We start from the raw sequence: 15,276 nt of genomic DNA on the forward strand, positions 1-15,276 counted from the left end.
ACACTGATTACTACTTTGGAAAGACAAAACATATAGATAGTTGGCACAGACATTTATTTTTTTAAGGGAATAAGATGTAATAAATGACAGCAAAACACAGATAAACAGATATAGAAATTTACCTTGCTGAGTATTCTGTTCTTGAGTTCGATTCACAGTGAGGTCTAGAGGGCTATCCTGTTCTTCCTGAAGGGAGTTTTCCGTTTGGTTCATTTGGATACTTTTACATATCAGAGTTGGTTCAAACGATGAACCATTTCTGTTCTCTTGAATTTTGCTACTTTTTGAAATGTACTCAATTGCAAACTGACGGATCATTTTTTTCATTAATTCCTGAGCAACTAAGGGAATGTTAGGATCACAGTTCTGAGGAAGATCTAGGAATAAAAAAACAACAACATAGGCAACAGATGTATTTAAAAAACCAAACTTAATTACTTTTCTTTAGACAAATACTTCCTATAAGCACAATAAATGTGTGTAATAAGTACATGTGTAATGAACATTAATTCAGATGTCTAGTAAGTTTTTCTTATGAGCATTCCTAACTGGAGGTCACTTGGAAGAACATGTTTAGCACACATCAGTAAATTTTACCTTATTCTTCTGTCACAGCATGCAAGTAAAACTATGTGGGTAGATAAATCATGCAAGTATGGGAGTCAGAATCTGTATTTATCGTTGGTAAATAAGCTGAATTTTCATTTGCAGACTGTTCATTTTCAGTTTTGAAAATAAGAATTCTGAATAAAAAGTGAAAGTTAAATAAAGCTATGAATTCATACATAAAGAAGTTACTTTCAAAAAACAACTATAACAAAAATAATTAATTTTAAAGTGCAGTTCCATAGATTAGTCCTTTTCATAACATAGAACAGCTGGACTTTTGAAGAGCTGATCTTAAAAAAAGAAAAAAATTTTTTCACCTATATATTAGATTATAATTCCCATTGTAGATTCAGGACTGCAATGTCAAAACTGATACGATGATACTTGAAATGTCCCATACAAATTGTAGCAATACAAACAATTGAATTTTACAATAAAGTTGTAAATTTTTATTTCAAAAATCTTACAGGATTTTCAGGACATTTCCAGGACATTTTCAAAGTGCTATCAATGAAAACATTTGGGAGAAAAGCTTTATTTCCTATTCTAAACTGTATGTACCCTATTTTTTGTTTGTGTATGTAACAGTCCCATGGAAAGAAGCATTTCATTTTAAAAACACAAAAATAATAACAGGATCAAACATGAGATACCTATGACTATTTTAATATTATCTGTCAGCTAGAAAAAAGTTAAACCTCTTATTAACAAGCATAGCTGAAATCACATTTGTGAATCACTGAAAAAAGAATCGTAATATAAATAGAAATACCAGAAAGATCAACAAAATAAAGATAAGTAACTCAGCCTAAATAACAATGTAATTAAGAAACTCACTTAAAGTAAGCTGTGTTACTCATCAATGTAATACTGCATTGATGACTGCAATACTTCATTTCACAAGACAAGCATGACTGCCCATACTCAAAGATTTATGTTCTTCCTTAAAGTGGCAGCAGTAGTACTCATTTCACTATCCCACTCTTCTTTCTTTCCTTCAACTCTACACACACACAAAACAACAACATCCTTTTCAATGTTTTAACCACCGCCCATCCTTGAGTTCACAGGTAATGAGTGAAACAGATTTCATCAAGAAGGGACAGAGATTTAAAGATTTAAAGTAAGTGTGAATGTGGTACAGAAGAATTAGCTTTTAGGTCAGCCTTGATTGCCTGAAAGAAATGCCAAAGGACATGGTGGCAGTTATTGGGATACTTAAATTAGTCTGAAACAGATTAAGACAGACAATAAATTGAGTTTTGCTTTCATGGAAGTGGCGAAACTGAAAGGACTGGATCGGGTAGATGTTTGCATGCAAACTGTAAATTTCCTAATAGGTAGTTTGGAGGATCACACAGCATATTTGCTCAAGCATTTTATGCCAGTGAAGTTTTATCCATCTACTAGCAAGACAGTGACCACTGAGACTGATCAAAGAATGCTGCTCAAGTTTAGGATGAATGCGTAGAAGATTTTTTTGTTTTGTTTCAGGTTTATTCAAAACATATTCCATTTTGAGAATTCATTTTCACCAACAGAGTATTGCAAGGAATTACAAACATGCACATATGCGATCTGCCGTCTAAAGCATACAAGAGGGCAGCTGACTGTTCAGATGCTTCTTGTCAATATCTTTTCGTTGGCCCTTCAGTAATGCTTTATGAGGTAAGGTGAAGCTCCAACATTTTCAAAGACTGAGTATATGCTAGACATCTTGGCTTCAAGAGACCTTATCCAAGGCATGACAAAACAAGTCTGCTTATGGTTGAAGCTCTATCTTCTGATAATCTTTCAACCAGATCTATACCAAAATTTCTAAAATCGATAGAAGTTTCTAGAGGAAAGGCATGAGGTGAAATTCTAAGTGATGGAGGGTAACTACAAAGAAAAAGATCTCTCCCCATCATGTAACACCCAGGCACAAGTATTCTTTGTCTATTGGTATTTCCCGATTCCCGATTCCTAAATAATGAATCCAGTAAATATTCAACTGGAATTTTATCATCCTAGAGACACACTTACAAGGAAAGAAAAAAATTCAACAAAAGATATTGAAGCAGTAAGGCAACAGGTGTAAATATGCTAATGTATATGCAAAAAATAACAGAAGAACAAGGAAAATTAAGAGATGGAATTGAAAAACTGAATTATCTAGGAACAAAACTAAGCGTTTGCATGACAGGGGAATCGTAGCTCTAGACAATGAAAACTACTGATCAGTAGCTTAGCTTAAAAAAAAAAACAAAAACAAAACAACCAGCAAACAAAGCAAACTCAAACACAAGCAAACAAAAATTTGACAGCCAGTATTCAAGAAACTCATACAAAATGAAATATATGAAACATCACCAACACTGAATTGCCTACCAGATATCTGGTCTGGAACGACCCTGCTCAGAGAAATTAGTTTGTTGCATGCACGCAAGAAAAACTTGGAAGATTTTTGGAGAACAGGCGATCATCAGTGCAAATGGGAAAGAGTTATTTTACATCCTGGTATGATCTGTGCCTTTAAAAAGCAAAAGATCATAGAGCACAGAGGATGCCTACCATTAGCTGGAAAACACAACAGCCTAGAATAAATTTCTGCTTATTAATCACCATCCCCAGCATCAATTATTATAAAACTGCAAGACAAAACTCCTTCAGAACCGCCAAGTTTCTATTGCCTTTCTATTCCATTTTAGACTCTTCACACTGGTAATATCCAAGCATGAATTGCTTTCAGACACTTGCAGGAGAAGCCTGCTTTTCCATTAGAAGCAAAGTCATCTTCTGACCTAGTTGGAATAACAAAGGATTTTTTTTTTTGCTCTTATAATATTTTCCTTAGTATTAATTTTATTTTTTTTTCTAATAATTTCCAAATACTCCCTATGGAAGAATAAATGTAGCAAAATTTCTCATATATTCAACTGCTACAGCTACTGGCAGTTTACAGATTTTAAGTTAATTTATTCTAAAAAGGTAGTACTAGGAGGGGGGAAAAAAACCAATGGTATCTCAGAGCATATAATCTGGAAGATGTGCTCCAGGGGTGCATCTGAAGTGCTCTTGCTGCTAACGCATATTCAATCTACAGGGTTAGACCACAGTTAGTCTAAGCTTAACTGCCATAAATGCAAATAGTGTCGCTATCACATCTTCAGTATCGACTGTTCTATTGTGTAAGTCATTAAATTGTCACTCATGTTGGAAGGACCTTGGGAGGTCTCTAGTAAAACTGCCTGCTCAAAGCAGGGTCAACTATGAGATCAAATCAGGTTGCTCTGGGTTTTATCCAGTTAGGTCTTGAATACTTCCATGGATGGAGACTGTACAACCTCTCTGGGTAGCCTGTTCCACTGCTTGCCTGTCCTCATTTTTCCTTACATAAAAAAGAACTTCTCATTTCAATTTGTCTGTAAATCTTCTATTGTCCTGCTATGCACCATTGTAAAGAGTTTGACCCTGTCTTCTCAGTAACCTCCTCAGAGGTACTGGAAAGCTGCTCTTGATCCATTCTTATTAATGCTGCTTTGCTTCCTAATGGAGGATGAAGTTGTGGATGCATAACTTGTATTATGAGGAAGAAGTAATTTAGAGTATTTTGAAGTTAGAAATAATTTCCCACAACTCTCCATATTATACAGAAATTAGATATTAGATATTCAAAAGAAAGAAGAAAAAGTTATATAGTTTCATATACTATTTTCTTTTTTCACACTGTAGATCTTTGAAAGAAAATACTTTTTAAGGGTAAATGCAACTTTTATATAATGTTTTATTAATATAAGACTCCTGAGCGACCAGAATAGGGTACACGCACTTGAAGTGTATTATATAAAAGTCTAATTACTTACATTCAACGGCTGTAAGTCTGCATTGTTATACAAGTATGCAATGAAAACATGTAGAGACCTGTAATTTTAAGTTCACAGTGGTAAAGTTTCACTACACATGGGAAATTTGTAATTAGTCATATAAAATTTTTAGATGCAATTTAATGTATTTTGGGGTAAGAAAAGTATTAGGTCTCTGAGCTTAGTATCACTAGCAAATATTTCTTAATTATTATCAGCAGATGGCACCAGATATACTTTGTATGACCTAAAAAGTTTTTATTCTAAGATCTTTTATTAGGAGTCATGATTATAGCTACTTACAAAGTTTTAAATCTACATGCCTACATCTGTTTAAACTTCTGTTTTTCACATAGTTGATTTAAAACACAAGGCAGCTCTATTTACTCCTTGGATCATGTATGTACGTACATACATACTAGTTCAAACCCAGCAGAACAGTCTCTAAGGATTTGGAGTAAAAGGTAGCTCTGATGTTCCTCTAGTTTCTCTCAGATCGCTGTAGACCTCCTGATATTATTAGGATAACAGAAGGCTAAATGACACGTTTGTATGATAGAATCTGGTATTTTCTACTTGTGATTGTCAAGATTACAGTCAGAATGCAAGAGAAGGCAGTAATAACGATGATGTGTAATTATGACTAATTGCAATGATTTATTTTAATTCAAAGCTCACATTTAGGATTAAGACTTCCTCAGTTTATGTACTGCACCACCTTGTAACTATTCAAATCCATATTCTTAACTATTCTGTACATTGACACTATGTGTGATCATTAGACTGCAATGCACAAAGTAACGACTGATAACTAAGAGTTCAGACTTACATGTATATTTGGCAGGACAATAGACAAGGAGTTAAAAGCTCCCAGAATAGTGCTCCACAATAGTATTCTGTTTCTTGAAAAACGGTATTTTTTTCATTAAAAAGTCAAACTAGTGACTTAATTTCTCTTCCGATACAATACCAAAAGGCAGTGGAAATCAGCAGGGGATTCACACAACCCCCCTTGCACCTTACAATCCTGTTGTGTGAGTAGCAGAACTAAGAACACCCGGTTGCTTATCAGCTTGTTTCCTGTATTCACTCCAGATCTCCCCTTTTCACAAAAAGGCCATGTTTTCTAGAACGACCCTACCTCAACAGCCAAACTGTCCCAGCAATATTCTTAACTCTACCCATAAACTTGTCCAGCTCATGTCAGATCACCAGCAGGTTAAAAACAGAATAGGGCAATTTATTCTGAGCCATGTATCATGATTAGTTTAGTTACTTAACTTGGCTGATCAACAAACAGAAGGAATAAGGGCCAAGTTCACTCTAGTTTTCTGTTTTTGTAAACATTCAACATTTTTCCTTCCTCAGATGGTAATTTTCATTACTCTACATACAGTCATATCTAAGGATTTTCTTAAACGTAGTTGAAAATTACCAAGAAATTCAGAAGACAGTGAAGACAGTAACACTGGCAGGCAGGCAACACAAAAAGTATGTTTTACTTCCTTGAGAAAGCAGCTGAAATGCTGCTAAACATTCTTTCCTGATGAACTTGAGGAAGAGGGATAGCAAGGGTGTCACAAAAATTTACTGCACAAGCTGTGACAGAGTTCTCAGTTCTTACAGAAAACCTCTCAGATTTTGAAAGGACAAATTAGATTTCTTAAAATTATTAATAAAAAGGAACTGCAGGTATTGGATCAAGCAGTGTGTACATCTCAAAACTACACCTCAGAAAGTAACACTTTTTTTGTAGTCAGAGATTATGTGTGCAAGATTACATTTTCATAGGTTTGCCAAATAATATACACTGTTCAACAAGCATAACCAGCTCGTGACATCTATGTATCTCTGAGATATAACTAAACAAAGAACAGGAGGACTCAGAGTTAAATGGAGGTACATGGTATGGTGTAAGAAAGCCATAGTTATGAATGGAAATATTTTAGATACCTAGAAACAAGGAAGAACTTCAAAAAGCTTACAGGGAAATTATTTTGGTATGGAAAACACAGCACTGAAGATACTTGACAGAACTGCCCAGAGAATCTGGAAAGACTCAGGTCATCCTGACCATTTTCTCCGTCTGATTTTGTGCCTCAATTCCTTAATTTCTACAAAAGCTTTTCAGGTTTTTATCTTCTCCAGGTGGATCATGTCCTGAAGATAGAACCAGATTCACAACTGTGAATGTATTTAAATGACCTTTTCTTTTTTTTTTGTTTTTGTTTAAAGAGGTCACATTAATATTGTATGTTCTTGGAAGCTTTTTTTTCCATGCAGTGTGGATCACTAGAAACCCAGAAAGTTAATAATCCACAGTCAAAATGTCTGATCAAGCTCTTAAACAACTATGGTTCTGCCATGTAATGATGATCACATATGCCACATTCTATAATATTCATAGTGAAAAAGAAAAGACTAATATGTATTTTTTTTAAAGTGCATCATGGTTTTTCCTTGTAACTGCTTCTTTGACAAAAGAAAATGGATATATTTTAGTGTTATGTAAGTGGAAAAGTATCATAGTCTACTCTGCTTACACCACCAAATGGAGAGATGTCATACTTAGGAAGAAAGCATCTGGGTTTCAGATATATAGTTTAATGGAAACAAAGTTTGATGACAAAAATTACTTCGGCTTTACTGAGGTGTCTGCCGAGGACAGGACTTTCCTACAGACAACTACCTACCAAACTGATCTTTCACAAACACATCATGAAGATAGGTTCCTAATAGGGAGACTTTGTTACTTATAGCCTCTCAAATGTTTACCCATCTTGGCAGTAATTCTATCATCCTCTTAAAAGGAAAGAGTCATCATCTTTGTCTGAGATTCTACAGGCAAATCCTCATCTACGAATGCCTGAAGGTTGTGTGCTGTAGACAATGATATAATATGGCTGCACATTTCGAGATCTTCTGAACTAGTTTTCTGATGTCAAAAAAAACCAAACCCAAAACCAAAACACCAAAAACCAGTCTGCAAATTAAGAAACTCAGCCATATACTAACTTGTTCTAAAATAAAAGGATAATGAGACCAATAAACACAACTCTCAAATTTGCTCACTAGTCTTGGAAGTTGTTCACAGAGGCCCTAAATGAAACTGTGCTAGTTATGATAGTAAGAGACAGTATATGATCTTGAGGAGCCTGCAATCAAAACAAATGAAACAAGTGTTACTTCCATTTTAAAGACAGCCAACCAAGAATTCTACTTTTTTTTTTTGACAATGAAAGGGCATCTGTTTTAGTACCAGGTATAAGAACTGTTCCTTAGCTAAACAATTACTTGAATTTTTTTTATTACTTTTTTCTAAGTTGATAACTGATCTCAAAAACCTGCAAAAATTCAGAAAGCAGACTTGGGATTTTCCTAGTAAAACTCTTCATCTTCCTCCTACAAAGCCAAGACAATTACTTAAATACCTCATAAATTGGTTTCACATGCCCTTTTGCTAACACAGAATTTTTTTTCCTTTTTTTTCCCTTTTCACTTCGCATAACTTGAACAATTTAAGAGACCTTGCTGGAACCTGAACTGAAGCAATATTCTTCGAAAACTCTTCAGCAAAGTACCTCTTACCCAAGAATACACAAGTCCTTCAGAGAATCACAATCGGAAGAGACTTTGGTTTTGTTTTTCAATAGACAAAACCTTTTTAACCTAGCATTACTGATCTGGCAGATCAAAAAACCTAAGGAAGATGCTAAAAGCCAAATGCTCTTTGTGAAAAACTTCACAGAAGTCACTCACTCCGGTAAGGTGAGGTTATGCCAAGTTTCACTTCTCCCATGATAAAAGTTCCTCTCAAGGAGTATCAAAAGACAGCATCTCCAGCAGAAGCAGAAAGCAGGCGAATGTTGAAAAACACTGTATGTCAAGACCAAAAAAAGATCTGAGGAAGTAGAAATTTGAAGGAATTAAAATACCTGCCTAGGGAGATGCCATGCAACTGGGCCTGTGATGAAAATATAGTAAGAATTTCAGAAGTAATGAGGTGGCAACTTCACTAGGCATTTTATTTCAAATGGAAAATAGTTGGTTTTAAAGAAAGCCAAGGAATGAAGATGGACTCAAAATGCTGTTGCACTCCATTTAAAGTTCTTTAAAGCCTTAAGCAGAACATAGGCTGAACAGACAGATACCCCGTACAGAAAAAGATTCCACTCACCCCAGATGCAAGGGCAGAGTAATCTCTTCCTGCTACAGCAATGTCAAGGGGATAATATTAACTTTGTTTTTTTCTCCCACCTATATGAAGGAAGACAACGTGTCTGACTCTCTCTAATTCTTTGTTAGAGCATGAGAGGGCCGTCACCCTAGTCACACTCAGCTATTTTGACATCCAAGTACACCTAATAAATCCAAGAAAAACCTGTGAAAGTTGTAGTTACTGAGTAGGGCTGCATTCACATTCTTTACACAGAAATTTAAGGAAGAAAATGAGTATTTTTGCTGCTGTTGACAGTGACTAGGCAAGTAACTTGCACGAACCAAGCTGACTTGTCAGTCACTCATGCACTGCTATAACTTGCTGAGTGCCAAAGAACAAGGGTAGTCAAAGAATTAATGAGTTACTAAATACTATATTTTGACAAGAAGTTTCAACCTCTGACTTGGATGTATTTGAAGTAGCAGCTTTTGTGCAAGAAGATCCCAAATCCCATTTTGCAATCTGTAAGACACATTCTCTCACCTGAAATGGTCTTCCTGCTGAAAACTAGAAGTGAAAGTTTAGGAACAGAAAATATTTAAATGCCTAAAATTCCAGAGAATGGCACCTGAAGTTGGCATGAAAACAAAGTAGCAGCTCATGGTAAAAAACCCCAACCAACTATAAAATATAATGAACAGGGATTAAAGAGAATAACACACAATGTGATAGGACTAACGGCAATGGCAAGTAGGAAGAGTAGTGCTTCATTTGTGATTCAAGTAAGCAAAGAAAAAGATTGAGGAAAATCGAAGGAATAGAGAAGAGAAACAGCATTCAGTAGATAAATAAAAACTACTTAAGAATCAAAATCAACCCTAAATCATTCGATTCTTCTAGATTTGTGTCATATCTCTCAATATAAAAGACATGGTTTTATTACCTTTCTTTCGAAAGAGTGCATTTAGATAGTTTTCTGCTTGGCATTCAATCTTATCAGTGTTGGACTGGCCCTGAGATGACAGTTCCTCTGTAGGTGTTGACTGTGAAGAACCGGTAACTGATGCACGATCCTAGAAAACATATGAAGATTATAACATCTTTCAGAAGTTAGTCTACTGGTAGTACAATATACAATTAAATTATTGAGCTATTGAGTGAAAAAGAACCACTAAAAAGATATTTTACTATAAAGCCAAACCACCTCACTCTCTCTCATAGCCAAACTATCTTGAGTCAAAATGCAGTATCAATTCTCTGATTCTTACTTTAATACAAAAAAAATGGGTGTTGGGGAGTCATGCTTGATATCATGTTCATACTTACACTGACTGTTTCTTTGTGTAAATTACAAAAGGAACATTTCTCATCCATAGACCAGTCAGTTAGCTCTTCTGGCTCACAGTCTTAAAAGAAGAAAAAAGCTAGATGTTTTAAACAAATAAAAGTGGATTTTGAGAACAAAATACACATCCTACAATTCTCTTAAATAAATTCTATCATAATCTAACATGAATTTATTGGTACAATGTAGTCAGTAGTATTCAATTCTTCAGACATTTCCGAAGTCTTGTCTGACTCACATGGCTCAACTTTCAAATAGCAGAGGGCACCTGTCTTAAAAGGAAAGGTAAACTCATACATTTCAATTGATTACCTATGACAGTTACTAGAGACATCTGAATACTGTAAATAACGTTCTGAATTCCAGTCATCATTCCTTTCAACAAAAGGTGTGCAAAATTGTAGTAAACTAGGCTAGGAATTAGGATATGGACTTCTCACCATTTGAGCTACATGTGTTGTACTTACAATATTTTAATTGATTTGATACCATCACTACAGGTAAACCAAAACCCTATACTCACTTGTAGCATTTGATTTATTTAGAAAACTTTAAAGTAACTTTGTATGTTTTATCAGAAGACGTACTTTGGTCTTGAGGGAATATAGGACTTGAGATAGGTGATCTGTTTAAGTCCAGCCTTCTACCGAATGGAGACACGCCATCTATTTTCTTTAAACAAGTTATTAAGCTCCATTTCAGAAGTTGCGTTTTCCACCACATACTCTTCTCTTCCCGAACCACCAATTGCTTTAAAGCTTTTCCCAAGCCAACTGGGCTAATAGTCAAAATTAACCTCCTAATTTCTTGTTTAAATTTACTCACGGCAAGTTATTCCAGTTTGCTTTTGTGACAACATTGTTCTTATACTCACAAACAATAACTGTTTAGATACTTAGCACCTTGATGTATTTACAGAGAACATCATTATCCCCTCTTTACACTTCATTTTGCTTAGGCTAATCTAATCCACCCGGTTTTCTCTCATGAGATTCAACCCCATCTTTTCTGCACCATTCTCAACTTGAACACCTTTTTCCTGAACACGGGTGACCAAGATCACAAGATGATGCCTTTCTTTTACATTTACACCAAACTTCCTTAAACTGTAGACACTACTTTTCCTACAGTATCCTAGTTGTGCATGAGTCTATCACAGCTGCAGCATTTTGGCAGGTGAATACAAACCTGATTAACTACAACACCCAACGTCCTCTCCATCCTGTTCATTTCCAGCTCATGTGCTTACAACCTAAACAACTCCCCTCCCCCCCTTATTAATTACCAAATATGTTTCCTCCTTTTCTCCATACCACTGAATTATAATCACAGTTCTGTTAGGGAGGTTCTTGAGATTATCTGCTTTCACTGTGGTAGGTCGACCTTGCCTGGCTGCCAACCCCCACCCAGTCGCTCTCTCACTCCTCCTCCTTGACAGGGCAGGGGGAGAAAGTAAGATGGAAAAACTTGTGGGTCAAGATAAAGACAGGGATATCACTTACCAATTACTGTCACAGGCTAGCCAGACTCAACTTGGGGAAAACTAATTTCGTTTATTGCTGATAAAAACAGATTTGCATAATGAGAAATGCAAAACTAAAACCACCTTACCACCCCTTCTTCCCAGGCTTCAACTTCACTCCTTCAATCCTGACTCTTCTACCTCCTCCCCCACCCCAAACAGCACAAGGAGGATGGGGAAGAGGGGCTGTCCTCAGTTCATAACAGTTCCTCTCTGCCGCTCCTTCCTCCTCACATTTTTCCCCTGCTCCAGCGTGGGGTCCTTCCCACGGGCTACAGGCCTTCATGAACTGCTCCAGTGTGGGTCCTTCCCACAGCTGTAGCTCTTCACAAACTGCTCTAGCATATGTCTTTCCCACAGGGCACAGTCCTTCAGGAAGAGACTGCTCCACAGGCCCGCAGTTCCTGCCAGAAAACCTGCTCCTGCATGAGCTCCTCTCTACGGGCTGCAATTCCTGCCAGGAGCCTGCTCCAGCATGGGCTCTCCATGGGCTGTAGCTTCCTTCAGGGCATCTCCACCTGCTCCAGTGGGGGGTCCTCCATGGGCTGCAGTGTGGATATCTGTTCTGATGTGGTCCTCCATGGGCTGCAGGTTCTACCTGCTTCACCATGGTCCTCTCCAGGGGTTGCAGGGGAATCTCTGCTCTAGTGCCTAGAGCACCTCCTCCTCTCCCCTCTTCCTCCTCTGACCTTGCTGCCTGCAAGGTTGTTTCCCCACTCCCCCTCTTCAAAGTGCTGAGCTTTTACTCTTTCTTAAATATATTGTTACAGAGGCACCATCAGAAGTAAAATGAATCTGAAAAAATGAGGTTCTGGAGTGCGAACATAACCCAAGTAACTCTGTATTATTATTTAAACCTAGTTTACTCAGCTCTAATATGCTAATTTAGAACAGAATTCTGTATTAACAACGTGTTATATGCTTCCAGGGATGCAAGCCAGCAGTTTTGACAAGTTGGACAGCTGATGATCAAAAACAGACATGGGATTTTTTCTTGACTGGACAGTAACAAAAGATAATGAGTTATTTTTGCTGAATTAATCTAGCTGTCCCAGCCTGTTAGAGCTATTCCTTTAAGGTGTCCACAGATGAAAAAAACCCACACTATTGTTTCAGAACAAGTTCATGTTTTCATAGTTTTCCTTGCAACCACAATAAATCTACTTATGAACATTGAGATTCTGCACATAACTCCAAGACAGGTTTTATATTGTCAGAGAAATTCTTCTGCCTTGGAATCCTGAAGTTCCACTGTTAAAAGTCTAACTAGAGAGCAATCCTTGTGTGTCACCAAAAAAGCAAACCTTGAGAAGCATCAGCTCTGCAGAACACTAGATTTATTCAAAGAATAAATCTAGTAAGATTTACTAAAGAAGTATAAACCATGTACAACATAACATATTAAGTGTGCCAGTGAGCTAAGCAGAAGTGCCATCAGATAGCAGATGTATACCAGATACACCAAATGCCAGGCATTCAACAGTCCCAGGTCACCACCACAGGGAACATACTGAGATAGACAACCATAGTCTCAGAAAGATCAGAGGCACAGATGGCACTTTAAGCAGAACAAACTTTCTCTTAGTTGCATTAGAATTATGATCATCTCCCCTCCCCATTTTATCTTGCTTGGGGTCAGCTGATGAAAGATTTGCTGACAATCTACAACACTAGCCAGCCCCTGAGAAAAAGTTAAGACTGCGCAAAGAGCATTTTAATACTAAGCATGGTACAGATTATTACTTGAAACCAAAGTCATTTAGTATAAAGCTGTTAAACTTATTTCCATTTTTTAAGAATAAAATGGTGAACTTTGACAAAAACTACCACCTTTCTTCATTCCTTAAGCCATTCATATCTGTTTCCCCAAACCAGTTTTCCCAAGGAGTCATGCCGAATTAAACAAATCAATTCGGACATCTGTAGTACTGAACAGATGCCATGTTTACCTCTTAAAATGTGAAATAATTGCCTAGTAAATCTAAATATGAGATAGCTTAAAAAAATTCAACCCTTACTTTCCAGTATTTTCTGCACTATTGTAATAACGTCCCAATAAATTTTCCAGCTATTTGTCACAATTCTGAACAAGTCATCCCCTTCCTTTTTATATGTCACTACTGCTTCCTTATAAGTACATTAGAATATCTGAGGTGTTTATCATGTTCATCTTTTTAATTTCATAAAAACTTCAATGATATTAGAGATTCATGTTTCTAATACAATTTTTCACTCCATTACTTTATATATCAACAAATATTCCAGAACAACCTAAGGAAAAATAAAACACATCCTCAAATAAACCTTTCGTCCTGTATAGGTTTTTTTCCTGGCAGAGAAAGAATACGAGAGCTGTTTTTCTCCCACTGTTTTTCCTCTGTCCATAAAAGAATAGAACCCCAGCACATAGTCCCAAAAAAGAAAATACACACATGCCAGATGATTAGAAGAAAAGCTTTCTAACAGTTTAGCTAAATATCCATAAGTAGAATGTAAAGAATAACAATTTACATGTGAATCTACTTAGCTAAAAATGGGTATAAGCAAAGGATTAGAAAGCCCTAAGGATTCAATGACACAAGAAGCCTGGAGCTGGTTCAGAGCATGACCAAGGTCAGATGCCAAGATACAGAACTTGACACCTTTGCAACCAGAAGCTGCACTACCAAAACAGTCAGGAAAAAAACCTGGTGCTGAATAATGGAAGTGACGAGAACCATTTAAGCAAGCCCAAGGTAAGTCCTACATATACACCATATAAGAATTTCAAGATAATGAAGAAAATCTTCCATCTTCAGGTAGCTATCTATTGTTATGGGTGGCTATTTCAGTTTAAGTAGTTTGGCTTCTCAGCAAGATAGTTTCTGAGGTTTACAAGTTATTTTCTTTCAAAAGTAAGAGAACCTAGTAAACTGAAGTGTACCTTTTACCATTTAAATTTGTCATTACAATTTGTTATTCTCTCAAGCAACTTTGAGAGAATACAATAATTTTCTCTATAGATCAAATTCTATTTCAAGACAGAACTAAGGAGGGAATGTATCAATTAACATAGTCATGTTACATTTTATGCACATTATTAATTTTTTTTCTATGTTATAAACAATAGATAAAACCAACCATGTAAGATACAATAGCATTTTTTTCTCTAAGTGACATGTATTTCAGCTGATTCTCACACATTTCTGGATAAGAAAGCCATATAATCTCTTGATGTTTCTTCAAGGAAACATACACTCTTGCTACTGAGGCATAATGCTGCATGTTAACAGTACTGGTTCAGTGGTTATGATGAGAAAAATGGTCACCTTACAAGATGCAGTGATTTAGGCATGTCACTAAGAGTCTAAAAACTTGGGTTCTGATTCTACCAACCATATATTTTGTTAACTAAGGCAAATTATTTACTTTGTATCTTAGTTTCATTATCTGCACTTAAATTATGACAGTGGAAAGATTTATAACAAATTTCACTCAAGTTCTGTATTAATCTTTAAAATGCAATTCAGACCTCAAATGAGAAATAGCCTTGCATCCTATACTATAAGGTCTGCCTCTACTGTGTTTGTATAAAATGTGGCAATTTCAAATGGGATTATTGAAGTTACAGATACTGTATCTATAAAAATGAACCAAAAATAGTAAGGGTAAGGTAGGCATCCCAACCTAACACTCCTTCATCTCTTCTGCAGTTGCTCCAGAAGTAAAATCAACTTTACAAATGTGTTAAACATGGAAACAGGCTTCAACTGTTGAAAAATTCAGGCACATTACTGACAGACATTCTTGGGAATTG

General features: G+C 36.2%; 1 protein-coding gene across 7 annotated transcripts in view; it reads right to left on the minus strand.

The window, feature by feature from the left end:
* LCORL (ligand dependent nuclear receptor corepressor like) overlaps positions 1-15,276 on the minus strand; it is a 90,546-nt gene that overhangs the window by 42,098 nt on the left and 33,172 nt on the right. For all 7 annotated transcript variants that reach the window (XM_076336011.1, XM_076336006.1, XM_076336005.1 and 4 more), the window contains exons 3-5: positions 9,940-10,019; positions 9,557-9,686; positions 123-377 (exon numbers count right to left, since the gene is read on the minus strand). In XM_076336011.1, coding sequence (XP_076192126.1) covers positions 123-377; positions 9,557-9,686; positions 9,940-10,019 — 465 coding nt within the window. The remainder of the gene's footprint in view (positions 1-122; positions 378-9,556; positions 9,687-9,939; positions 10,020-15,276) is intronic.

The sequence above is a fragment of the Aptenodytes patagonicus genome, chromosome 4 (assembly GCF_965638725.1).
Source record: "Aptenodytes patagonicus chromosome 4, bAptPat1.pri.cur, whole genome shotgun sequence".
Taxonomy (NCBI): domain Eukaryota; kingdom Metazoa; phylum Chordata; class Aves; order Sphenisciformes; family Spheniscidae; genus Aptenodytes; species Aptenodytes patagonicus.